The sequence below is a fragment of the Miniopterus schreibersii genome (assembly GCF_964146895.1).
Source record: "Miniopterus schreibersii genome assembly, chromosome: 16".
Classification (NCBI taxonomy): domain Eukaryota; kingdom Metazoa; phylum Chordata; class Mammalia; order Chiroptera; family Miniopteridae; genus Miniopterus; species Miniopterus schreibersii.
Window position 1 is genome coordinate 21,617,856 of NC_138116.1, and position 27,099 is coordinate 21,644,954.

The 27,099-nt window shown below is 48.9% G+C and overlaps 2 protein-coding genes across 3 annotated transcripts in view; both read left to right on the forward strand.

The window, feature by feature from the left end:
- Positions 1–817: 817 nt before the first annotated feature.
- Positions 818–10,618, forward strand: CDC6 (cell division cycle 6). The gene is made up of 12 exons (XM_081115954.1): positions 818–1,105; positions 1,905–2,095; positions 3,031–3,312; positions 3,418–3,617; positions 3,863–4,038; positions 4,439–4,545; positions 4,992–5,131; positions 5,679–5,779; positions 6,932–6,996; positions 8,880–9,082; positions 9,518–9,658; positions 9,945–10,618. The coding sequence occupies exons 2-12, from the start codon at positions 1,918–1,920 to the stop codon at positions 10,032–10,034; spliced, it is 1,683 nt and encodes a 560-aa protein (XP_080972080.1). The 5' UTR covers positions 818–1,105; positions 1,905–1,917; the 3' UTR covers positions 10,035–10,618.
- A 5,089-nt stretch (positions 10,619–15,707) lies between these two features.
- The window catches only part of RARA (retinoic acid receptor alpha), a 43,834-nt gene continuing 32,442 nt past the window's right edge, over positions 15,708–27,099 (forward strand). Inside the window, exon 1 of one of the 2 annotated variants that reach the window (XM_081161233.1) lies at positions 15,708–15,819. The gene's annotated coding sequence lies outside the window, so the exon portion shown is untranslated. Of the gene's footprint in view, positions 15,820–24,751; positions 24,937–27,099 lie in introns of those variants that run through there. The other variant, XM_081161232.1, reaches the window with a different exon arrangement.

Genomic DNA, 27,099 nt, shown 5'->3' on the forward strand with positions numbered 1-27,099 from the left:
ATGAAAGATAAATGCTTACCATCACCTAGAATTGGGTTTTGGCCTTCAACAGAAACCGAGGCTTATCTAGGTTATTAGCTTTAGAAGCTGGCCTATAAATTACTGCTCTAATTTATATTTTTCATTAAAAGCTCAGCTTGCCCCTTCTTCTATAGCAGTCTTCTCTGCCCCTAAAACCCTAGTGTTTTGCCATTAAAAATATATATATATACACACATATATATATTGTAAATTAAGGGGTCATAATTCTCTCCACTTCCCACAAAGTGTTGATTAATGGGATTAATGATAAGGCGGTACACAAAATATATTCTTTAACAAAATAAAAGCAAAGGCCTGGCTTTGCTTCTCACCTTTGAAATACAAATCAGGGGAATACTGTAATGAGGTGTAGTGTATTTGTTTATGCATGTGTAGAACTTTACAAAAAATAAACAAACATTGGTTTGGGTATCAGGAAATCTGGGTCTTAGTCCCTTCAAAACGATGCTGTGACTCTTAACCCTCTGGACATTTGCTTTATGCCTTGCAGTGTTGAGCTTTAGATAAGTAAAGCACCTAGCATCATACCTGGCATCCAGAACCGTCCCCCAAACGGTAGGTAGGTATATATAGCTCTCTAAACACGTAGCCCATTAGGATAATGAAAATGGGAAAGTGCCGCAGTGAGACGGGGCAAGCACATCTTTACACCTCCCATCGAGAGAAAGGCGTAGAAATACTCGCCTGCGGCAAAGACTACATCTCCCGCCGGGCTTTGCGGCTTGGTCGGTTCGCCTTACCCAGAGTCGCTCCATCCTCTGCGGCGCGTCTTTCCGCTGACGTCCCGGATGTAGATGGGACTCCTCAGCTCTATGGGCTTGGCCTCCCGGGGGCGCTAAGACTTGGGGCTCTCTTATTGGTTGTGGATTGGATGCGGACGGGAGGGGGGCGTTGACCAAGGCGCACGGCAGTCAGGCTACAGCCAATCAGAAGTTTAACTGGACTTTGGCGGGAGGCCGGAACGCTACCGCTGTGCACATTTGGCGCGAGTGCGTTCTGGGGTTTGCTGCTGCCGGTTTGTTCAGGAACTTGTGAAGAATCCCTGAAGCTTTGTGCGACAGAGGTGAGAAAGATCCGGCATTGAAGTGACGCAGCCCTGTGGGGTGGAGAGGGGAGGATTGCTCCGGGAGGTCTGGGGTCAGAGAAGTAGCGGGTTTGGGTGACAAAACCCGTGGGGTTTGATGACGCCCGAGATGAAGTGAGGGGAGAAGAGTTCAGATCGCGGGAGATCAGGTCGGGTAAGGGAAGGTAGATGTGCGCTCTCGGAGTAGTCTGGCAGTTGTGCGTAGGTCAAGGTGCTGAATGTTGTAGGAGGGAGGTATTCCGAGGTGGGGTTGAGAGTTGTGTCGAGTGGGGACTGAGTGCCGAGTAGACCGGGGGGTGGGGAGTGGGGGGAGACGGTAAATGTGGAAGGTTGCTGGGCGAAGCTGGTGATAAAGATATACTCCGTACCCGGGGTGAGGGATTAGACGTGCTCTAGAAATCATTAAAGATAAACTGATTGCATCGCTCAAGCAGGTAAGAACTTGGAGCCACAGTGCCTGGTTTGCTGTGACTTTGGGCCTCTGTGCCTCTCAGTTTTCTCATTTTCAAGATCATTTTAATAATAGTACTTATCTCCAAGGTACTTGTACAACCTAGATGAGGCATTAACTAAAACAGCTTCTTACACATAGTTGGTAGACAAGTGTTCGCTATTATTGCATAGATTTGGATGGGAAGCAGAACTGAACGCTAAAACATTGTTATAACATAATTTACTTATGAAACGAGTGTTGATCATCGGCATAAATTGCATGTTAGTTATTTCTCCTTCAGTTTTACATTTTAACTGGCTTTCCTTTTCTCTTTTTTGTGCCCAGCTGTGTTGCCATCATGCCTCAAACCCGATCCCAGTCGCAGGCTACAATCAGTTTTCCGAAAAAGAAGCTGTCTCAGACATTAGACAAAGCTAAAAACTCTAGTGACACCAAATTAGAACTGACAAATGTCAAGGCCGTATCCCGTACTCCTTGTGTAAAAAGTCTGCCTCTCAGCCCCAGGAAACGTCTGGGTAAGCTATCCATTATATAAGTACTTTTTTAACTGGTAGCTCCTGACCTCTCTTTATTCAGTAATACAGATGCCTAGTCCTTTGAAGCAGGTAAGTTTTGTGAAGACCACTCTATTATTTTGGGGATGGTTGCTAACTTCTCACTGAATTTCAGTTAAGATCACTTTCTGAAGTATTTAATATGTCTGATCTTTATTTTCTTAACTGAACTTAGTTCTATCGGTATTTTAAATGACCTTGCATGCATAGCCCACAGACACAGACAATAGTGTGGTGAAGGCCTGGGGTGGGGCAGGGACTGGGTGGAGGAGGGAGGGGGGATATAGCGGACATCTGTACTACTGCCAACAATAAAAAGTAAACTTCAAAAAACATGACCTTGCAGTTAGTTGTACTGTATAATATTTTGAAACTTGCCTTAATAGTGGTGAAATTAAGAGACACAGGTGACATTCTCGTTTTAGAACAGTCGCTGGTAATCCTTTCTTGTTTTAGATAATTTGTTTTTAATGAGGGATGATTGGGCAGTATCTGGAGACATTTTTGGTTGTTGAAACTGACAGGCATATGCTACTGGCATAGTGGATAAAAACCAGGGATGCTGCTAAACATTCTACAACAAACAGAGGACCCCCCTCCCCCAAATGAAGAATTACTTGGTCCAAACAAAATATCAGTGCCAAGGTTGAGAAACCCTATTAGAACCATCTTAGAGTTTCATCCCACTAATACCCATTTGGTTTCTACCCAACAATAGTAAGATTCAGTGATGCCATCTGGTGGCCAGTATTTGCTTCTAAAACGAGAGGCATTTTATTTTGGTTGCTTTGACTGAGGTAGAAATTCACCTCTTTCTGGGGGAGGCAGAGATCTTTGCAAGTCCTTTTACTAACCACTGCTATGAATAACCATGTTTTGATTTTAATATGTTTCAGGTGATGACAACCAATGCAACACTCCCCATTTATCAACCTGTTCTCCACCAAAGCTGGGCAAGAAAGAGAATGGTCCCCCTCGCTCACATACACCTAGAGGGCGCAGATTGGTATTTGACAATCATCTGACAGTTAAGTCTCCTAGCAAAAGAGAACAAACCGGAGCTCACCAAAACAAAATATGTTCCTCAGTTCGAAAAGTTCAAGAGGTCACAACAAATTCTGAGCAGAGATGTTCACTGGAGAGAGAATCTGCATGTATGAGACTGTTCAAGCAAGAAGGTTTGTTCTTTACAGCTATTAGTGTGCTGGTAAATCCAAGTTAAACCCATTGGGTCTTCTCAGTCACCTCTCTTGTATGTAATTGTCCTTTCATGTCTGGCACAGGCACTTGCTACCAGCAAGCAAAGCTGGTCCTGAATACAGCTGTTCCAGATCGGCTGCCTGCCAGGGAAAAGGAGATGGATATCATCAGGAATTTCCTGAGGGAACACATCTGTGGGAAAAAAGCTGGAAGTCTTTATCTTTCTGGTGCTCCTGGAACTGGAAAAACTGCCTGCTTAAGCCGAATTCTGCAAGACCTCAAGGTACTTAAATAGTCTGACTTATGATGCTCTTGCTAAAATGACACTTAGTTGTTAAGGGTTAAGAAAAAGTAGAAGTCTTAGGTGAAGTTTTCCCCAAAAAAGACCTTTTTAGTGTCATTGTCTAAATCTTTTCAAATGAAAGTAGAGCTTATTCTCTTGCATGCTGTTAACTCCTCAAAGACACTTCAGGTTCCATCGAATCTTTATCTGAGGCTAAAATAACTCCTATATTTGCATTTTTCTAGAAGGAACTGAAAGGTTTTAAAACTATCATGCTGAATTGCATGTCCTTGAGGAGTGCCCAGGCTGTATTCCCAGCTATTGCTCAGGAGATTTGTCAGGAAGGAGTATCCAGGCCAGCTGGGAAGGATATGATGAGGAAACTGGAAAACCATTTGACTGCAGAGAAGGGCCCCATGATGTGAGTACTGCACTGCTGAATGTTGCTTTCTAAAAATTTGCAAGGTCTCTTACCCACAAACTCACATTCTAATCTCTTGAATTTATCAGTTTGCTCATTAAAAGAAATTTCCCTATATTTGCTCTATGAGAGGTAGTTACATAAGCTTAAAGGGAAAGAAGAAAGGAAAATTACACCTTCTAATTTTAAATTGGAAAAATGTTTTTAAACTAATAGCTAAGTGTTACTTTTTCATGATGGTGGAGGGGGGATCATTTGTAACAGTGACTGGAGACAGGACAAATTATGGTCTTCAAACTGGTCTCAGCTGTAGGAATGTGACCTAGAGTCAGCCCATATCAAACAGATTGGAGAGTTAAGAAGGTGAACATGGATGCTAATTGTTTTTCTTTCTGTGTAGTGTATTGGTGTTGGACGAGATGGATCAGCTGGACAGCAAAGGGCAGGATGTATTGTACACACTGTTTGAGTGGCCATGGCTAAGCAATTCTCGATTGGTGCTGATTGGTTAGTATTCAATCGTTCATGTTACATGGTGATTCTAAAGAATTCTTTTTTAATCTCTTTAGCTTATTTATCACCTATTATTTTATTTAAAACCAGCTTTCTTATCAAAATAAGAAAGTTACCCTAAAATAATAGAAATTTTAATGTAAGGAAAATCAGTTTTGTTAAGCCTGAATGGACATGACATTGCATTTCAGAGACCATTGATTTTTGGAATATCTGATTCTGCTTATCAGTGAACAATTCTGACTTGAAAAGAGCATTCTGTGCTGACCAGATACATCTTATCTAATGAGTATTGGGTGAGGGCAAGGGGGTGGCAAGTGGGAATCAAGTACTGGAATACTGGATTATAACTGGAAATTTTATTCAGTATTCAGATGGTTTATTTTACCTTTTATGATGATTTGACCAGTGATGGTTAGTGTTACTTATCTCTTCCTCAGGAATTGCTAATACCTTGGATCTCACGGACAGAATTCTGCCGAGGCTTCAAGCGAGAGACAAATGTAAGCCGCAGCTGTTGAACTTCCCACCTTATACCAAAAATCAGATAGCCACTATCTTGCAGGATCGACTTAATCAGGTGAGTGACAACCATTGTACGAAACTGTGTGTTCCTTGGATCACCTGTGTTGGGGAAATCTAACAATAGCTCTAAAATATTTTGTTTTGATGGCATTACTAAGCATGGAGTTCCTATGGGCTGTAGTGAGAACATTTTGTAAGGCTTTTCACCCACGGCTCCATTTATTGGGTGCCTCAGTGTTGAAATAAAAATAAGAGGGGAATTGCTCAAATGCTTCTTTAATTAGCCTTTCAAAGTAGGGCCTATGAAAAACTTTCTCTTTTGAAAATACCCAAATAGGTTTTACTTTAGTTTAGTTTTGCTAATTTAAGTTCTGATTGCTTTTATTTCCCCCATTTATGAATGTGGTAGAGACCACATTCCTACAAAATGCTTAAATGTATAAATCTCCATTTACTTATGAGCAGAAAAGGCATCTCTTAGACCCTAAAGGGTGGCTCATCGAGTTTAGACTTAAGTGTGAAAATATTTGTGTCTGGAATCTAAATTACAGAGAGGGGGAATCCTATAGTTCAAACCGTCACCTTCTGTGTCTTGTCCAAAGGTATCTAGAGATCAGATTCTAGACAATGCTGCAATTCAGTTCTGTGCCCGAAAAGTCTCTGCTGTTTCAGGAGACGTTCGCAAAGCACTGGATGTTTGCAGGTGAGTTATGGTACTGTTGGCTGCTTTTATTAAAAAAAGAAATGCTGTTTAATTGTCTCATGTAACTCAAGTGAATGTGGCTTAAGAGGCTCCGTTCTGCCACTTTTTATGCTCAGAAAAGAGGACTTGTTTCTCAGTGGGGAGTTCTGCATTTCCACCGTGTTAATGTCTGAAACATTATCAGTCCATTACCTACGGAGGGAGGAACAAATGAGATGTTGCTGGCACTCCCTGTGGTGATTATAGATTGGTTAATTACATTTGTATTAAAAAAGACTCCAGTTTACTTTTCCATTAGCTGATCTCAAGCAGGTTTATTTATGGACCTGAACCATCTTTGCCTTTAGACATTTTTTTCCTTCCTTTGCTTTTTGTGAGCACCCCTTCCTTCAGCTGGTGGTCCCCCCAGTTGTACTCCTGACTTCTCTCCCTTCCCATCCCCCTGACCCTCCTGCTGGGGAAAGCCTCTGTGCTGACTGATGAAATTTCTTCCTTCTCAGTAGGGACACTGGGTCCATTAAAATGATACTTGCTGTGCTGGCCCGCTGGTCCTACCTCCCCCTACTGCCATACAGAAGATCCAGGTCTGGCTTATGGCTTCCTGTGGGCAAAGTAGTTTGGAGAGAGCAGTGGGAGAGTAAGCTCTTCCTATTGCTAGATGGCATGATCCTGGATTTGAAAGTTTCCCCTAGTCAGCAAACTACTTGGGCAAAGACTGCGACTCTGAGCAATAGTCATGTAGGCTCATGTGGTTAGCCTATACACATGCCAGTGTCTATAACGGAGGACTCCCCTTTTCGGTCCAGTGTGGATGAGTAGTGCCGGCTGTCTTTAGTCAACTGCCCATACTATGCATTCTCCTATCCATGATGGTTTCTCGTCACCCAAGATGTTATTATTGGCTCAGTGTATGATGGCCTACTTGGCACCTCTAAGAGGAAACCATGTAGGGTTGAAGTTCTCAAATTCTCTGGTCTATGAATTATTTCAAGGCAACTAAGTCTCCGTTAGCTGAGACATAGCCTAGTTTTGTTTGGGGGCTTTAAAATTATAAAACATGTTTTTTGTTAATATGTCTGTTTTCGAGCTTAGTGGTTTGGTGTGGTGTTTGGCTTGGCTCAGCCTAAATTAATTTTAGAAATATTTTTATAGGAGAGCTATTGAAATTGTGGAGTCGGATGTCAGAAGCCAGACTATCCTCAAACCACTGTCTGAATGTAAGTAGTTTATCTCCTTCCCATCTTCCTTTGTAATAGAAGCTTAACTTTTCTGAGGAAAGAGCTAGAAAGATGTAATGAACATGGTTAAATCCACACTCACCCATTTTTGTGTGTGTGTCTGTCCGTTTTTGGTCTATTTCAACAGTTTTATTTCAATCTTGCCTGCAATGCTATAGTCCGTGCATTACTGGAAATGAGTTCCCCAGAGTATTACATAAATGGTTGGGACAGAGTAAGTTTTCTTTCCAAGTTCTAGGAATGAAAACTATAAACAATAAGGTTGGATCAGCTTCTATCTGGGTGCTTAGGTTGTGTGTAGTTTAGGTCTCAGTATAGGTGCAAACAAAGCCTAGTAAATAGTCAGACAGTGAAAGAATTGAGTTCAACTTGGGATATCTCAAGCCTTTAAACAAGTCTAGGAGAATGGAGGTATAAAGATGGTACTGCTGTGGTAAATGGCAAGCTATTACAAAAATGGAAAAATTAGTTTTCCTTTCCCTTAGCTATGGCAGATATAAAATGGCTGTGAACTACATATCTCGTTGGTGTTTAATATCCAGTGTTAATCTTTAGAAACAGGACAGCCTGACTCAATTGTTTCTTCCTTCATTCCTGCACTGGTTGAAGGTTATTGAAATTGTTTCTAGCACTGTTGTTCCACAGAGAACACTTTCTAATTTTCATCATCTTGTTGGAAGAAAATTAATAAAAATACTTCAGAAGTAGCCAAACGTAGTGCTTAGGGTGATGGTAGGTAATATATTCCAATGCATAGACTAGATATTGGTTTCTGTTCAGCTTTTCAGGTTATTCCCTTTTTTTCCACTACCAAGTAACATTTAGGTGTGTCAGTGACGCTGGTGAGCACCACCGACACATACACACAGAGCTAAAAGACCTTATAAGTTCCTGGTGTAAATTATTAGACTAATCAAAGTCCTGTCTTTTGACCTCTGCTGTATGTGATTAGCTTTAATGGCTCTAGAAAGCTGTAGGGAGGCTGACTTATATGTATGGAGACACTTTCTAATAAATAGCACCAACTGAGCTCTTTGACACATGGTGGGTTCCCCTGCATTGAAGATACTCAAACAAAAGCTGGATAGATGACCACTTGTTGGGTTTGTTTTAGAGGGGACTCAGCCATGGGGTATGGAGCAAGACTAGGCCTCTAAATTCCTTTCAACCTTAAGATTCTGCTACTTGATCGGTGATCTCCAGTTTCTCTTTTACTATTAGTCCTCTGCAGCATCCTGTTTGTTGTAATAAAATAGAAGCAAATGGTTGTGGGGCAACTGTACATGATCCCAGGAAGTAACTTTAGGCAAAGGTTGTTACAGAGCAAATCCCTCCTGTCTTGCAATTCATGCATCTCCAAACAATGAGGCCATAGTCCCATGCAGCTTGTTGGCTATTTCCCAACCTCCGGCCTCTGAGATGGTGCTATCTGCTAAGATATCCAATGACATTTTCTCAAGTGTTGCTCTACTGGATCAGCTTGGGCAAGTGAACCAAACCTCAAAGGTCATTTGTGGAGGCTGGCTCGAGGACTTACACAGGACTGACTTTACTGTTCACATTTAGCTACTGGTTTGATTTAACACATTAGGTAATTTTTCCAACTTTTTTCTTCCTTTGTTAATTACCGGGCATAGTCATCTTTGCCCAAGGTTCTGTTCTTTACCTTTGAGATATTAGGAACTTCCAGGGCAGGATACAGTAGTTCTCTGCCTGGTCCTTAGTCTTTCATGAGGTGGAGTTTTATCTCTCTGAGATGAAATTGTGCTCTACAGGGCAAAATAGCTCACCATTCTGCCCAGAAAAAGGATGACCCTCCTTTCCAAGTCATCCCACATTATTTAGACTTATTTATTTTATAGGTAAATCATCCTCTGAGTCACTGGTTCCGAAGCGGGTTGGTCTTAGTCACATATCCCAAGTCATTTCAGAAGTTGATGGAAACAGAATGACTTTGATCCAAGAAGGAGCACAGGATTCCTTCCCTCTTCAGCAGAAGATCTTGGTCTGCTCTTTGCTGCTCTTGATCAGGCAGTTGAAAACCAAAGAGGTCACTCTGGGGAAGGTTAGTTGGGAATGTCAGCAGATGGAGCTGGGGTAGAAGTGAGAATCTGCTTTTCAGAGCAGATATTTTCCAAAAGGCCTATCATGGTCCAACTGATATGAATTAAAAATGGATTTTAGCAGTAAGAATAAATACTGATACCATATAAAGGGCAGCTGACTTTATTTCCCTTGGGTTGTGGTTGAGAATTTACTATTAATCTTCTCCCCTTCCATTTCTGCCTCTCAATGAAATATATAAAATCCCTTTCTTGCATGACGGTATAGGTTTTTGGCAACATCTACAGAATGCCTGTTCAAGGATTTTATTGAAAAGAGGGAGAATTGGGAATCTAGATAACTCTTTATGCAAAGAGACTCACATTTTAAAAAAGATTATAGAGTTACAAGAGATATGACTTATAAGCAACATTTGTTCTCCCTTGTTTCCCCCCAGTTATATGAAGCCTACACTAACGTCTGTCGCAAACAGCAGGTGGCAGCTGTGGACCAGTCAGAGTGTTTGTCACTTTCAGGGCTCTTGGAGGCCAGGGGCATTTTAGAATTAAAGAAAAACAAGGAAACCCGCTTCACAAAGGTACAACCAACTGCTTCTTTGTGGCATTGCTTTTAATTGTCCTGTTTTGGAGAGCCTGTTTTTTGCTAAAGAATTTAAAGCGACCGCAATTAGATAAACAATTTGTCTTATTAGGTAGAGTTTAAGATCTGTGAAGATTCTACTGGGGCATGAATGAGATTTTTTTTTGTATGTCATTGAAAAAGCAGTGCTTAACTTGCTTGCCTCTTAAGAGGAAAATTTAATATGGTAGACCTTTATGTAATACAAACTTTGCTTTTGAAAAGCTTTTTTCTCTTCTTTCCAGGTGTCTTTGAAGATTGAAGAGAAGGAAATAGAGCATGCTCTGAAAGACAGAACTTTAATTGGAAATATCTTAGCTACTGGATTGCCTTAAATTCTTTTATTTTATACTAATACCCCACCTGAAAGTATCCAGCCGGTATTTAGAGAGCTATAAAGTCTTCATTTTAGTACTTTATATATTCAGGTCTGGAAACAAATATGACTTTTTTTACTTGAAAATGGTCAATTTTAATCTAGATTCAAGAATGTTTACACAGAATATAACATCTTTGGGCCTTATTATTTTTATGCATTAAAAATTACCAAGTAGACCCTTGTAAATTATATTTACTACCTTAATATGCTTGCAAGGATACAGATTTATATTGTGAAATGTGCATATATTTACCTCTTTGTTTCCTCAAACCTTGGTGTATATGAAAGAACTTTGGCGCTAGAATCAGAAGAATGAAAAAGGGTGACCCAGGAAAATAAGCAAGTCCGTGTGGAGATTTGGAAGACACTTTGTGATCAAAGCAGTTCTTTCTTTTTTGGAGTTTCCTGTGTTCATGTTGCAGATCCTTCTACATTGTGACATTTTAAAGATTTACTGAGTTTCTTAGGCACTCCCAAGGGTGTGGGGGTAGGAAGGAGAATGTAACTCTACAGATTGTGAATATATTTATTTTCAAGTTGCAGTCTTTGTCTTTTTAAGCAATAACGTTTCCAGAGAGCTCAAACTTTCAGAAGGCAATGTGAAAATTCCCCCCAAACTGTCCCCAGTCTTGTTGCCCTTAGATGAAGCCACTTTTCTCAAGATGCCTTCGTTTGTGGTTGGATTTTTATCTAAATCTCATGTTTTTCTAGTCTTGTTAGATAAATTAATTCACATGGTTACTCAAGTCTCCCCTTTCTGGGTTTGGTTTCTAGTGGCATAAAATGGCAATTTGTGATGGGGACACCAGAGGGCACCATCACAACACTGCCTTGAAAGTGCAGGCATCGAGTGGGGGCAAGTTTTGAGCGAAGGGGGAGACATAAGTTTGATTCATTTGGGAGATTGCTGTACTTTTATAACTCAAGCAAATTCTTGGAATGCAAACCATATGTGATATGAATGGTCTGAGAACCAGTGACCAAGTCTGTTCCCTGAGCTCTTCTGCTTCCTCCTACCTTTCTGACATGGACTTGAATTTGGGAACTTGATATGTGTACAAATGATCTGTTGGCCACTGTTTCATTCATGCTGCCCACTGTATCCTTGCAATGTGATCTGGGCTACAGCAGGTGGTATGGGATAGAAGAAGGGCATACAGAGAGCCCTCTGAAATGAACACTACCCACGGGTGTATAGCAGAGCATGGTCTATAGACAGGAGTCTGAATGTTCTCACACATTCTCATCAGAGAAGTCATTCCCTCTGAGAGTAATTTGCAAGTGGAGAGCACAGTTCTATACCTAGAAGCTTGGAAAGTGTCTGGGGCTATAAGGGTTAACAAGCATAATTGCAAAGATTGTCCGAAGGCTGATGGAAAGCAGAGACTGAATGGGATTGAGAACAGATGCGAGGCTTGATTTAAATTACATTTTATTGGATGCTGCAGCCTTAAGAGACGTGACTGCTTTACAGTTTGTTTCCACACTGTGGGCAGCTGCTGTCTGTTCTGTGTCCACAGTAGGATCCTGCCCAAAAAGGAGTGGCCTCCCCACCTCATTGTATTTGAGGCTTGGCGCCTTCCTCTTAACTGTAGGGCTTGAGTCAGGAACATGGCTTGACTCGCAGTGGGGCTGCTGTGTATCCTCCGTGGCTCTGAGCCAAGATTGTATTTGCAGATTCAAAGGGGCCAAATTTCTTTCCCCTCTACCTTTCTCTCCCTTTCCCCTGGAATTTGGAAATAGGGTTTTCTGTGTACTGTTTTAGTTTCTTTTCCTTCAGTTCTCCCCCCACTGTCAATTTCTAGGTCATTGCTGCTCTTAAGACTTCAGCAATTGGAACAGGGTTGGTTCTGTCAATGATGCGTGAAGCAGACTTAGAGTCCCTGCTTGGCTTCCGCTGCCCTTGTGGGAGCAAAAGCTGATGTATGTTTGTCAGTGAAGTCTTAAGTGTAATTCAGACAGCCAGGGAGCAGATTGAGAGGAGGAAGAGAGTCCTTTTCTTGCTGGCTTTTCTCACCGAGGCTGAGAGCTATGGGAAGGAGTGGGATTTTTAGTGGAATGGGATGGGCCTGTGGTTACTAGTGTTTGCCAGGATCATAGGCTGTTTCATGTAGAGTAGTGGCAAAGATGCTGACCTACATTCTTCCTGTTGAAGGTGGTGGGGTGTGTGTCTATTTCCTGGTTTACTTATTTATTTTCCTTCAGAGAAGCAGATTAAGCTTCCATAGAGTGTTGTTGGGTATTGCCATGGAAAGAACATAGACACAGTAAAGTTGGTGTTTCAGCCCCAGAGCTGCCACTGATATTTCTGGCTCAATGAAGACTTGCCTGTGGCTAGATAACTGGCAAGAGTGTGTGAGGTCCAAGCTACCCAGAGATCAAAAAAGTTGGCAGAGCTCTCTTCTCTCCCCCACCACCTGCTGTTACACCCTGCCTTTATTAAGTGTTCTTTTAAGATATACCAATAAGAACTGGGAAGCAGGAATGAGACAGCCTTGGAGATTTTTTTTTTAAATCCTCACCCGAGGATATGTTTTTATTGATTTTTAGAGAGAAACATTGATTGGTTGCCTCCTGTATGCGCCCTGACCGGGATCAAACTGCAACCTAGGTATGTGCCCTGACCGGGAATTGAACCTGCAATCTTTTTTGTGTGTACCGGATCATGCTCCAACCAACTGAGCCACCTGGCCAGGGCCAGACTTGGAGATTTAAAAAAATACCTGTAGAGAGATGTCACCTTGATTACTGAGGGAGACCAAAAGAGGTTTTATTTACATCTGTACCTGTCCCCAGCACTTAATGCCTGGTAGGTGTTCAATGGACAGGTGTTCAATGGGCAGATAAATAAACCAAGTAAGATTCTGCCTTTGCCTCCATCTTGACAGTCCTAATCTGGAGGCAAACATTGCTAATGCTTTTGCACAGAGGTGGAGCAGGCCCCCGTAAAAGAAGGGTGCTTCATCTTAAAAAATACACCTTGGCACAGTTGTGAAGGTTTATTGGCCTCACAGATGCTTTCCAATCACTCCCTCTGATGTAGTGGTATTTTGCTTGAGGCAATTTCCACGTTGCTCCCAGGAAGCCTTAGCTATGGAGAGAGTCCTCCCTATAGGCTGGGAAGAGGGGTGCCTGTCTGGTTGTTATCTAGTGTCCCTAGAGATTGGCCAGAAGCTGTGCCTCTAGCTGGCAAGAGACTAAGGAAGAACCCACCTTCAATGTCCCACTTTTTAACTTTTGGGGAAAGTTGTAATCTTAGGTTCCTCCTGAAAAGTGTCCTCTAAGACATTCTCTTTTAAGCTACACTTGGCAGGTCTCCCTCTTCTCAGAAAAGGTGCATTCTGTAGGGGGAGAAGGTGTGCCCTCTGGCCTCCCCTTGATTTTCAACCCCAGCCCCAAGGCACTGGCAGTAGAAACTAATTGGGTGCAAGAGGCCTGGGTAAAGGCTGTCTGAAGACTGGCAAAAGGAGAGACCTAGCTCCTTTTTTAAGAAGCTCTAATTGAGTTCTGAATCAGCCTCACTCCCTTTGATCCCACCTCTTTTTCCCACACTGCCTGAAAGCGCTAGATCAGCACTTTATAACAAGGGTGCGCCTGCTCCCCACACCCGCCCCCTTCTCCTGACGCTCTCTGCTGCCGCCATCCACTGCTTGTCTCCTTCAGTTAAGATAATGAAGATGCTGAGAGATAAAATGTGTATTTAATAAGGGTGGGGGTGGGGAGGCAGAAGGGGGCAGCCAGGGCCTTCCCTAGTTTGGGGCCTAGCCAAGACTCAAGCTGAAAGCAAAGCTAGAGTAAGACTTGGCCCCAGGGTGTAGGGGTTTCTGGGCCTCAATCCAGCTGACTTCACTGCCTGCTGTTTGCCCTAAATTCCCCCACCTCCAGCCTCTCACCCCCACACTCCTTTCCTCTCTTCTTGCTCCCAATGGGAAAAAGGAGTCTTGCTTCAATTTTATTTTCAGCTGGTAACTTGGCCTTTGGTGTGGTGTCCCCCACCCCAGAGTCAGCTGCAAGGTCGGGCTAGGGCAGCCCCCTCTAGCCTAAGCCTGTAGAAGCTATGGGTTCACAGTGTGGGGTGAAAAAAAGCTGGAGTTAATGAAGACCAGCTGCTAGTCTGGGTTCTGCCTATAGTTAGCTGGAGGCCAGCCTTTGGTGGTGGTTAGAGGTATGGGGGTGCATGACCTCCATCCCTGGGCACAAGGATATCCTGTGGCAGCTGAGGCTTGTGCTCTCTGAGCTTGGTTTTATCCTTAGTTTGTAAGAGAGTAGTCTGTTTCCCTCTTCCCCTACTCCTCCCCTCCCCAAATAACACTCAGCCCTTATTGAGCTTTATAACTGTAGTGGTGGCCCAGCTGAGATCTGAGGATCTCCAAGCCCTTTTGTAAACACTCATTAACTCCCTGGGAAGAACCAAGAGCCCTGTTTAACAGCTGGGAGAGAACTGAGGCACATCAGGGTGAAAGGCTTGACCTGAACTCACCCGATGGGCTCCACCCTGGGGCCCTCCATCCTTACTGTCTAGTTCCCTAGTTCTTCCTGCAAGACAGAAAGAAGTAGAGGCAATGCTGCTGCCCTCTCCCCTTCTAGGAAGAGGCCATGCTTCCCCCCTTCCCTCATTTCTGTCTCTGACTTTTGCTGGCCCTTCACCCCATGACATTTCCCCAGCTCTGCTGCTGGAGATGTATGCAACTCTCCTTGCAAAACATTCTCCATCCAGTCCTCTAAATACTTCCCATCCATCTTTTCCTGGTCCACCTGCCCCCACCCCCCCAACCGAGTTCTCTCTTTTGAGCTACTGAGATCAGCTATCCTAAGCTGGGTCTGTAAACTTGAAATTGATATAATTGGGGTAAGAGGTCCTTCTGCCCCCTATGTTTATCTCAAATGGTACCTGGGAAAATATAACATTTTCTGGAAAAGTTTCAGGATCCTATTAAGGACTGGGGAGGAGTACTAGTTGACTGCTAGGATCTGCATCCTGTTCTTCCACTGACAATTGTCAGGGATGTAGCACAAGTCCTTCAGCCCCACCTGCTCACAATCTCACCTATATATGTATATCCACACACCTCAACATATTCCCATATACCCCTCAGTCTAAGGATATAAAACTCTACCAGTTTCCAATTACCATCAAGTCATACGGTCCTTTGTACTTGCTGGAAATCAGTGTTTCCCCCCTGGTTGGCCTCTGAGGAATTTAGGAATAGTGGGGAGGGATGGGGAGACTGCTATGTCTACGGGAGGGAAGGTAGAAGTGAGGACCTCCCCAAATGAATATCCCCTTCCCCAAATTCTCAATAACAGAGCATCTTAGAAGGAGTGGTAAGGAAAGTAATCTTAATCCCATTTCAGCATCAAAGCCCAAATTCATTTTCTCAGGTCAGGCAGGAAGAAATGTCTATTTTCTCCTGTCTCATCCTCAGCTGAAGTCATCCATGTGCTGTGTATTTGAGACGGGACTGTTCCTGTCCCCAGCCCATGACTCAGACCTCTGTCTTTCCCCCTGTGAGTTCTTCCTCCCCCATCAGTCCTCGGCGCTGCACCCGCTGACCCAGTGAGGGCTCGTGGGAGAGGGCGGGATTGCCAGTGGGTGTAGAGTGGGCTTTAGGACCCAACGGAAACCCGTGCCTCTTGCAGCAGTCTAACCCAGAAGCAGGGGGAATCCTGAATCGAGCTGAGAGGGCTTCCCCGGTTCTCCTGGGAACCCCATTGCCCCCTGCCAGCACACACCTGAGCAGGTAGGACCACGCGCACCCCTTCCCAATTCCCCCTTGGTCGCCTTCCGCCGGGCCTCTCCTCTTCTGATCTGGCGGTTTCCCTCTCGCCTGTTCAGGCATTCCCCATCCCTCCTCCCCCACTGCTCACTGTAGTCCTGGGAGGTGGGAGCCTGGGGACATTGGGGTGTCCGAACACTCGGAGCCCCTGAACCCTCCCGCGCCCTTCCTGCACTTCCTCGAGGCAGTCCCATTCTCTAGCTAAGAATGGAAAGTGGGGGGAAGGACTGCCCAGGCCCCACGCCCTTGCACCCTCCTTTGCAGTATTGCCTAATACCCCTTCCCCCACCTCACCTCGACGGGAGAATTGGCGGTGCTGGGGTAACAGAGAGCAGAGGGAACAAGAGCTGGACGGGAGCCTCCCTGGGGGGGTTTCTATCTCACTTGCTCTCTGCCTCCCAGCCGCAAGAGCTCAGGACTTTGCCCCCCACTCCCTACTCACCTTGAAGGAGAAGTAGTGTCTCCTTCCAGGCACATCTCACACTTGGGTGGCCAGAGGCTTTGCTGGAGGGTAGTAGAGGCAGGGGTGGGGTGACCTTTCCTCTAGGGAAAGTTCTTTCAGCTTAGAGCCCTATCCCTGCCATCACCTATTGCAAAGACCCCCAACCCAACCCCTCTGTGTATGTGTGTGTGTGTAGACCATGTGGTTTGGTTGTAAAATCTATAAGCTTTGGCTAGAGGTGGTTGAGTGCATTGAAGGGGACAGATCCCAGAGTATGGCCCAGGCCAGAACAGGCTCAGCCCAGATGGCTGGGGAAGGGGGTGTGGACCAGATCAGGGAGGCCACCCAGCCTTGCCAGCTCCCTGGGTTCCTTGGCTTTCAGAGCCTCTGCTCCTGGTGTTACCACCCGCCCCCCTCCCCCCAAGCTTCTTCCCTCCTGCAGGCTCTGTGGGAGAGAGCCGCATGGCACCTACTGATTATAGTGGCTTGTTTTTCCCTCCAGCATGGGCTCTGCTCTCTGAAGATCTAGGGCATCTCATTCTGGTTTGGTGGGTTTGCAGGAGGGGTATATGAGTTGTCTGAGTAACCATGTGTGAGTATGTACATGGCTCCTGGGCATAGAAGACTGGGGAGGGGAGTGGCGGAAGAGACTGGTCACACTTTGGGGGGACTCCTCTGGATGGTGGGAGTGGGTGGCATGTCCTCCAGATGTCCAGGTGTGGGGGTGTGCTCTAGATTCCTCCACAGCTCCCTGGATTCCCTGCAGGTTGGTTTCGTTGGAAACAGTGGATACAGACTTAGTTCTGTTCTTGACTCAGAAAGAAAAGTAGAGATTCCGAGTGTGAGCAGTGAACTGAGAATCAGAGGCCTGAATCTGAGACTTAGCCAGGTCGTTGCACTATGAGCATTTACAGTTTCTTCATTTGTAAAATTGGCTATCAGTAGCAAGCCCACTTGCTTGATAGGATATGACTATAAAGACAATTCATCATAAAGCTCAGTGCAAATAGTAGTTCTGGCCGGGGGAGGGCTCTAGGATGGGGTTCTCTTCTAAATCTAGGTCATTCTCTCTGCCTTCAGTATCCTTGCCCATCTGGGGGATGGAGGAGCCAGGCAGGGCTGTTGCCCCAGAGGCTGCAGAATCCCCCTAATACAGGTGGTCGCTGTCACCAGAGAGCCTGTGGTCAGAGAGGATAGATTCTCCACCAGGCTTTTCTTCCTCTGGGCTCCACACCTCCTCCCCTGAGCCCTGTCTCCGCCATCCTTGTGCCATTCCTGCTCAGCGTCCTTGTCCCCGTCTCTCCCCTGCCCAGTGGCCTCCTTGTCCGGCTCACTGGGCAGGAGACCTAATCGGATTCGACAGCTGAGATATGTGTGGCGGCTGAGAGCAGGCGGGAGGGAAGCCAGTGGGAGGATGGTATGAGGGCTGCCCCTGGCACTGCCCAGGCCTCCCAGGCACCACCTTGTGCCTGCTGACTCCTGGCCTGGCGTGGCTCCGGGGAAGGTGTGCCAGGGGAAGCTCAGGAATGAAGGGGCTGGGGGCTGGAGACGATGCGAGGAGGAAGCACGCATTTGATATTTGGTGGCCTTAATGTCAGGATCTCTGACTCTGACAGGGAAGAGAGCCAGGTGGTCCCATCCCCTCCCCATCCTCATCACCCCACTTTCTTCTCTCTTGTTCAGAAATGTGTTCACTTTCCCATCCAGCCCCTTTGGTCCCTTCCTCCTGATGGGTCACATTTGGGAGCTGCTGGGGGCCCCATGTGTCTGCCTTACTCTGGGCTGCCTCCTCCTCTCCAAGGTATTTCTCTCACTCACTCTCTGGGCTGGGAGCCAGGACTCCTGGGTTTCCCGCCTGCCTCATGGTGCAGGGCTGCCCTGCAGGCTACCAGAGAGTCGCTAAGCTGGTTTCCTTCCTCGTGTGTGGGGAGGGACTTCTCCCAGGGCTGGGAGGTATCAGGAATCCCAGGTGGGATGGGGGTGGGGGCACTGTAGCCCCTGGCCCCATAGCACCCTGACTCCTCCCTCCCAACCTCTGACTTAGCTTGGGGGCAGCACATGCCCAGCCTGTTTGGCATGGTCCTATTCTAGTCTCCAGGCTTCCATCTTGACATGTGGGTAGCCAAGATCTTCTGCTATCCTTTTTAGCGTTTTTCCCATGGTATCTGGGGGTGGCTGTTGAAACCCCCTATATCTGCACCCACACATTTTGGGATTAGCATAATTGAGGCTGGGGCACTATTTCGTCTTCCCTCCATCTGGGCCAGGATGAAGGAAACCAGTACAAACTTCCCCACACCAATTCCCTCTGCCCTCAAAAGACCAGTCAGTGGAGCCAGACCCTGCCCTCTTGGTGCCCACAATGTGGTTGGCACTGATTTGTCAGAAATTGGGAAGGTTTCCCTGTAGACCGCTTGCCTCCTCTCTCTTCCTCTCGTGGGGTTGGGACAGCTCTGTGATTGTAGGCACTTATGGGCAGGCCTCCCCCTAGGGAAGGGGTGTGGGATGCCCCCGAGATGGCCAAGTTGGCACTAGTCCCAGGCTGGAGTGCTGGACATGGTTCCGAGTTGGAAGTTTGTGGAGGAGAGCAGGACATGGGCCTCCCTGCCCCCCTCATTTCCTGCTCTTTGGGCAGCTGTGGGCGAGAAAGGCTGCAGGGACTATTTTTAGTTGGTCTGTCCCCTGGCAGGAGGGACGTGCAGAAAAGCACGGGGCAGGGAGAGGGGCTGGCCAAGGTGAGGGTAAGGAGGCAGGCTGAGGCCCAAGGAACGGCCAGAGGGGCAGCAGATAGAGCAAGGAGGCACTTTGGGCAGGGTAGGACCTTGTGGAGAAGGTATAACCCAGATAAATGGGCTGGGCTGGGTGGAGGAGTCCTGGGGACCCCTCAGGGCTGTCTCTGTCCAACTAGAACTGGACTTAGAACCAGAAGGGGCTTTAGAGGCCATCTAGACAATCCCTCACAGAGGGGGAAACTGAAGCCTAGAGAGGGGATATGACTTGCCCAAGGACATTCAACTAGTCATTGGCTGCCCAGGCCCTTTGCACTGTTTTTCTCTCGTCATGGGCCCTGTTTGTGCCTAACTCCCTTACTGCAGCAAGGAGGACCCTAGGCCAGGTATCTGGTCTCTCTTCCTCTCTGCTAGTTTGTGCAGAGATCTCTGGTAAACCCAGGTTGGTTTGTTTATAAGTCTCCACCATGTGGAGAGAGTCTACATCCAGGTTGGAAGGAGGGCAGGGTTGGGGTTTGTTTAGGTGGCCTGTGGCCACTGGTGTGAATCGCGGTGCTGGGCAGGTTCCAACAGGCTCACAGGCTGGCAAGCCGTGGGGCTTGGAGACAGTTTAGAGGAGCATCCTCTCTAACTCCATTTAGAGACCCAGAGAGGGCCAGGGATTTGCCCACAGTGGCAGGATGGGTAGGGGGCAGACAGAGTACTAGGATCTCCAGTTTTGGTTTGCAGGCTCTCTAGCCCCCTTTGTGAGCCCCCATCATGCCACGCCTGGGTCATGGTGGTTGTTTGCCAGTCCCCTCAACAAAGGAAGGGAGCAGGCTGAAGAGCAGGGAGATTATCACAGGCTTCAAATCTCAAGTCAAAAGAGAGCCCTCTTCTGAGGCCTGGAGGCAGGGCAGCTGGTTGAGGTGCTGGGGAGAGAAAGAACAGTGAAAACTGTGGTCCCTCAAATTCAATCTCCTGCCTCAGTCTCGTTCCCAGGGCCAATATGTTGCACAGCTTCAGGAGGCGCCATTTCATAGACTGTGATGTCAGTGGCGCCCCCTGGAGTTGTTTAGGGCCCTGCCTGTATAGCCAACTGTGGTGCTTTGGCCCCCCACCTTCTTTCTTCTAATCAGCTTCAGATCCAGCTGGAAGGAGATGTTTGGATGGGCCTTTATCCAACACCCACTCCCCCACCCTGCCTCCTGCCACTCAACATCTCCTATTCCTCTGCCGCCCACCCCCTGCCCCCCAAGTCCATCTCAGTGGGCCACAAATTGTGGTGAAGCGGCCCCTCCCCCTCTCTCCCTCAGTTTCTGTCTCTGGGGGGCTGATTTATCATGCCCCCCCCTCCATCATGCCTGCTGCAGTGTGTGAGAAATCAATAGTGCAAATGGATTGAGGTTGTTCAGCCTGTCGACTCCCCTTGGGCCCCATCCACTCTCCTGGGACTTGGGGAGTTACTCTGTCCCCTTCCGGCTCAACACGGAGATATACACACCTCGTGGTTGCAGCCAGAGCTCTGAGCACAGGAATTACTCTTTCTGTCCATCTCTGTCTCTGTCTCTCTCTTTTTCTCATATACTGGGCTGGCCTTAGCATGACAAATACTCTTGAACATTTCTTTTCTAGCTTGGGTGGAGTGGGGGTGGAGGGGCTTAAAGGGCAGTAGGCTGCCAGCCAGAGGTGGGAGGGAAGCAGGTGGGTGAGGGAGACTGTGCCCAGGGAGGAGGACTGGCTGGGGAAGGGATTGGGTGACAGCCCACCCCATCAGCCTCTGGTAACTCAATCCCTGCACCCCACCCTCCGATTCCCCTCCTGCTCAACAACTTCAGCAGCTGCTGGCTGAAGCAGGGCTGGCAGAAGTGTGTATGAGTGCATGTGTGTATGTGGGGGGGGGAGGGGCTGTGGGGGCAGGAGGTGCTGCCAGGACATGTTAAAGGAGACTTATAGCCTGGGTACAACTTGGGTGGCAGGAGGCGGTAGGGCTGGTGGGAGAGTGGGTGGTGAGTGATGGGCAGGGGGCAGGCTGGGGGGAGGCATGGCAGCCCAGGGGTCTCACAAAACTTGTCTCCACTGGAGCAGGGCCTGGTGTGGTGGGGGTGGGCATGGTGAGGGGGCAGGGACAGGTACAACCTTAGCTCACCCCAGGATTCCTGTTCTTCGCCAGGGGGCGCATGTAACCATGAAGGACACAGCCTGTCTCTGTCCCCAATCTCTGGGCTGTGCCTGCTGAGCATCACAGTCTCGGTGACTAAGTCACTTCTGTCCCGGGGCTGGCAAGGTGCCAGTCTCAGCTCTTCTCGGTAGGTGAGTCACTGCCCTGGCATCTCCCCCGGATGCAGCTGAGTCATCCGGCTGTGCCTGCTGGGCAGGTGGGCACCAAGCTTGGGGTGGGGTTGGGGGGCCATATTCATAGTCCCAGTGTCTTCTCTGATCTCTCTCTGGCATGCCCTGGCCCCACACTTAGACCTGCAGAGCCAGGAAAGGATGGTGCTTCTCCTATGCACTCTGTTGGGCGTAAAGGAAGAGGTGGCAGGATACTGCGTGAAAATGTTTGATTTGGAGTAAAGGGGGGGGGCGGGTTAAGGAGGTGACTGTGGATTTGAATCTTAGCTCTGCCATTGGCAAGCTGTATGACCTTGGGCAAGACAATTTCCTTTTCGAGCCTCAGGTCCCTCATCTGTACAATGGAAACAGGAGCCCTGCCCCAGATTACCCTTCTAGACTCTGCGAATCAAATGGGGTGGGGCCATGAGGGTGTTTGTGGGAGGAGCTCCTTTGGGGATGAGCTGGGACGCTGGGGAGGGGAAGAAGAGGCAACTAAAACTGGTTCCAGTCCCAGCAGACATCTCCCATCCCACCTGCCTCCAGGTGGTCTTGGCAGAGCAGTGCTGCCCAGCCTATGTTCACATGACCAATGATGTGATTCTCTCTAGGAGTTCCCCAGAGACTGTGAGGGAGGCCTTGTTTTGCTAGAAGTGTAGGCCTTCCTGGGGTGTCTCAGAGCTCTTTTGTATCTCCTTGGACTGCTGGAGGCTGTCACTCAGGACTCTTGGGTTTCCTCTAGTTTGCAGAAGGCTCCCTGTCTTGGGAAACGAGCAGTTCAGTCTCCTCCCTGAGCCCTTCTTCTGTGTGCTGGAGGGGAAGTGTAGGCCCCCAGGAGTGTCTTTCTTAAAGAGTGAGGAGTCCCTAGGCCTGTGGCTTTTCCCCCTCTGCGTCTCCTGCTGCCTCCTGCACTCTTCTTCCCTCCTGTGTTTGGGGCCTTAGAGGATGAGGTGTAGGAGCCCTGTTGTGGCCCCAGCACAGCTGGAGTGCAGCTGCTGCTGCAGATTGGACTCCTGGCTTTCCTCCCACCTGGGACTTCTCCTGCTTCCTGGAGTCAAGCCTAGGGAAGGCTAGATATTGGACAGGAAGTACTGGGTGCCTGGGCAGGGAGGGAGTGCTAAAGGTGTGTAGGTTGTGTGCTTGTTCACATGGGTGCCAGTCTTATGTGCATATGTGTCTGACCCCCTATGGGGAGCAGGTTTGTGGATGCATGAATTTCTTCCCTTGTCTGCACATGGGTCTACTGCTATGTCTGTCCAGGAGTATGCCCCACCCTCTGCTTCATGTCCTTGTATGTGCACAAATGACTGTCTTTTTTTTTTTTAAGGGAGAGAGAGAAATATCGATTTGTTGTTCCACTTATCTATGTATTCATTGATTGACTCTTGAATGAGCCCTGACCCAGGATCAAACCTGCAACCTTGGCATGTCCGATGACTCCAACCAACCGAGCTACCCAGCCAGGGCACAAATGCCTGTCTTGTATGTGCATGTTCTCTGTGCTCATGGATGTGCATACATGGGTGCCCTGGGCATGCATGTGGAGGTGTACACATGTGTGCTCTGAGCATGCATGTGGGTGTCCTGAGTTTGCATTTGCACACCTGAGTCTCAGTGTGCACACCTGACCCCATGTGCTTGCAGGTGTATGTGAAGGACACAAGCGATGGGAGGCAGTATACCTGTGTTTATGCACATTTGCATTTTTGTGCCCATGATCCTTCCCTTCTGGCCTCAGTTGGAAGGAAGATTGGTAGAATCTAGGCCGGGGGAGCCTGTGCTGGCTGGGGGTGGCTGACGCTGAGTCCCCTCCCAAGCTGGTTCCTCACCAGGGCGGCGCCCCCTGCTGCTGTCTGGGCTCAGGCTGAAGGCCTTGGAGGGGACTGGGGGAGAAGGGGTTAAGCGTTGGCGTCCACATCTGGGAGCCATTGGCGCATTCCTGCAGGCTGAGCGCATGTTTGCGGATGGATCTGGACGGGACAGGGCGAGAGGGCTGGGCGGGCGGTTCGCACTGGTGGACGGATGGAAATCCAGACGGGAGCCGGAGACAGCCCGACCCAGCGGGTGGGAAGGGGCCTGGGGAAGCGCTGCCAGGCGCTGTTCTGGCACCTTTCTCCTGCGCAGGACCTCAGGGCAGAGCGTCCCGCAGACCCGGCTTGTCTTTTACCAAGGCTAGAGGCTAAAGCTGGAGAGGACAATCAGATATCTCAAACCTAGACCTGGCTGTGCAACCTGTGCGACAGTGGACGAAAAGTCCGTGTCCGCTCCCAGCCTTAGGGTTCCTCATCTGTAAAGCGGGGGCGTCAGACCGGTGGGTTTGGGAGCTCTGCCAGTCGGGTCAGGCTGAGTCTCCTCCCCCGGCTGGAGGCTTGGGAGTGTGGCACTTCCCCTTCCAGTGGGAAGTCCTTTGGGGGCACTTGTGGCCACTTCCCTGACTGGGGAGGGGAGGTTGTTCCCTAGTGATTCCGCTTTTTGCCCCCCCTCCCCCGACTGCTAGAGGTGGGGATGTGACCCTCCCAAATGGAGCAGCAGGCTGGGAGGGGGCACGAAGCTGTGTTGGGGACTATGGTCCTGCAGATGGAGAGTGATTTAGATCCTGCCCAACTGGAGCAAGAATGCGAGCTTCTCAGGCTCCTCTAGCCTGGGCCAAGAGAGAGAAGCTTGAGTCCTAGAGAGTTCTCTAGCTTGGAGGGGTGCTCCTTGGCGCCCCCTACTTAGCTCTTGGAAGATCCAAGAGCGGCTGCCCTTTGTGCAGAAGGCTGCTGAGGGGTTGGGGTACGCCAGAGTTCCTCTGACTGACAACTCACTAGAGCTGGAGAGCTTTTTGGGGGGAAGCCGAGAGGAGTATATTTGAGAGAGGTCTATCTACTCTTGCACTCCTTTTTTGCAGATGAGAAAATTAAGGTTCAGAGAAAGGAAACGACTAAAGGTCACACAGCTCTCAGCTCCAACTGGTTCTTGGAGGAGGATTATAATTATGGGAGTCAGGGGCTTGACAGCTAGGGCCGTAGACACCGTATTTACTTCCATATTATGCTGGCTGCGTCTCTTCCCAGGTTTAAGTGTCTGTGTGTGTGGGAGGGGAGGAAATGTGATACCACACACTGCAGTCCTTTCTTTGCCTAGCCTTTTTGCCATTCTTTCCGCAGAACTTCAGCTCCTCGCTTTGAAGCTCTCCTTTTGGGGCAGAGGGAGGGATTCTCGCAGATTCCCACGGTCCAGCCTTCAGCTAGGCGCGGCTCCTTTAAGACTCGCCCAGCCTCGGGTCTATTAAGGAGAGTGGGGTGGGGCGTGATCCTGTGGGCCCGCCTCTGACTGGTGATTGGTCAGTGGGCGGGCGGGGGCGGGCGGGGGCGGGCCTGAAGGAGGGGGCCTCCCCCAGCTCCGTACCCTCCGCCCCCCAAGTCTGTGGCTCGGGGTAAAGTTTCAGCCTCCGCACGTGACTCGCCATGGCCGCTGCCTTCGGCCCGCGCTGCTGAGCTGTGGTCCCCCAGACGGCTCCTCTCCGGGGATCCCGCTCCTCTGACGCCGAGCAATACCGAGGCGCAGGGTCAGGGCAGACGCGGTGCACCCGGACGGATTGCGTCCACCCGCTGAGAGGTAACCTCTATCCCGGGAATTTTGGAGAGCCTCGGGCTCCCGCAGGCATCGGGGCCCCTTGCTCTGCTCTTACTAGGAGCTGCGGATGGGACCGGGTGCCGGGCAGGTTCTGACGGGAACCCGGGGTTTCCTGGGCTTCCCAACCTGCTGCCGCCGTGCCCAGGGTGGGGGAGCCCCGTCTGTGCGTCTGTCTGCGCCCGTGTCTTTGCGCGCAGCAGTGAGACGTCTGAGGCCGTCTGCCGCGCGTGTCCCCGGCGCCTGAGCCGTGGCACAACCGCCCTGGGAACTCCTGCCCTCTCTTCTCTTAAGAAACAAGCAAAACAAAAAGACTTTCAAACCTGTTTGGGGAGAGATCGGATGCCCAACGGACTAACCCCCTCCTTCTTTCCCTCTTGTTATCTGAGCTGCTCTGTGGTTTGGGGAGAATCAGCCCGGGGGCCCACCCCCACCAGAGGCAGCCGGCTTGGGGGGCGGGGCCCGCTCAGCTGGTGTCCCCCGTGGAGTGAGGGGAGCCGTCAGAATTGGGTGCGGGAACCAGGGCAGTCGGAAGAGGGATGGCTCTAGGTCTGGTGCTACCATGGGATTGTGGAAGCTTTTTGGGTGAGAGGAGTATGGAATAGACTGGTTGTCTGTGCTCTGCTGAGGGTGTCTGGGACATGGTGCCACCCACGAGGCAGAGAAGCTGCTAGCCAGATGTGTATGTGAGAGGGGGGCACTGGAAAACATCTTGGCCATGCCCTCTCTCTGGGCACTGCCCTATTGTCAGGCTGCTCCGTGGAAAGAGTGCTAGGCTGGAGATGTGCACCAACTCATATGGGAATCAGACCAAAGAATAGCCAGCAACCCCCAGCCTTGGAGACATTTCTTTACCATTTACTCTATCTTGGATACGATGCCCACCTAGTGTGGGCTTCCTCTTCTGTAACTAGCTTGCCTCCTGCCTGCGGGCTGTGTGCACATGTGTGTATGTATATGTTCTCCAAGGCACTTGTTCCTGAGAATACTTTCCCACTCCCCCACCCCTGCTGCATACCCCCCAACCCTCACTTCTACTGCTGACCACCATCTCCTACTACAGTTTCCTGGTTAGGAGATTCAGGGATGTCTCTTGTCCCCTTCCCTGGCTGCAGTGGTCATAGGGCAGGGTTGTTCTGGGGAAGTGCTTCAGTAAGAACACCAGGTTTTACTAGGAACAGGGCTTAAGCCTTAAACTCCTCTAGGGCCTTGTGCTTGATGGGGAGGCTGGGCTGGGGAAGCCCCAGGTTGGAGTGGGGATGGCTTGGAGCCTTGGGGCTTCCCCTGTAGGGGGGTGGAGATGAGTCTGGGGGGAAGGAACAAGAGAAAGAGTATTTGAAGCTGGAGAAAGAAGGCGGAGGTGGTTGTGGAGTCAGGGAGTTTGTGGCTGTGAAAGATGTTGATGCACTGGGAGGGGCTGGGACATCAGTTCTTCCTGGGAATCTGGGCCATGTGGGTCCTGAGACAGAGCAGTCACTAAGGTCAGACTCGAGTAGGCTCTTGGCAGCTGAGGATCTTGGATTTGGAGGGATTTTGCGGATGTGAATGAGCATGCACGAGGTGGTCACTGCAGGAGTTTTCCCACCAGACTGGCGAGGGCAGTGCAGAGGGGTTGGCAGTTCTGTGAAGACCCTGGGCTTGGAATGGCTTAATCCTGGCCACCTCCTCCTACAGCCCCTAAATCTCTGTCATTCAATTTTACCCCAAGTGCCCCTGTTACTACTCTGGGACACCTCTCTGGTCCCCCTCCTACTCCCAACCATGTGGCAGCCTGGCAGGAAGCTAGCTGTGGGCAGCGCCATCCTGATCACCCCCATGCATTCCCCGCTGGGCACAGTCACCCACTTGTGCCATGACGTGGTTCCTGCCACCCCGTTTAGTGTGGGGGGAGAGGACATTATCTCAGTGGCCCTTCAGGTCTGTTTTGGGGGTATTGACCCATGCCCCAATTAATTAATTTTCCTTCCCCTAAATCATTTGGTCTTGGAAGTTGGCTATGCCCTCTGGCACCTTTTCCCCAACCCACTCCTTACTCAGACTTTAGGGTCTTAGATGGGGTGCTCCTCAGAATATGTGACATGAGGGTGGGACCTGGCCCAAAACATAAACCTCAGTGCCCAGTTCCCTGTCCTCTGGGTGGCATGGGCA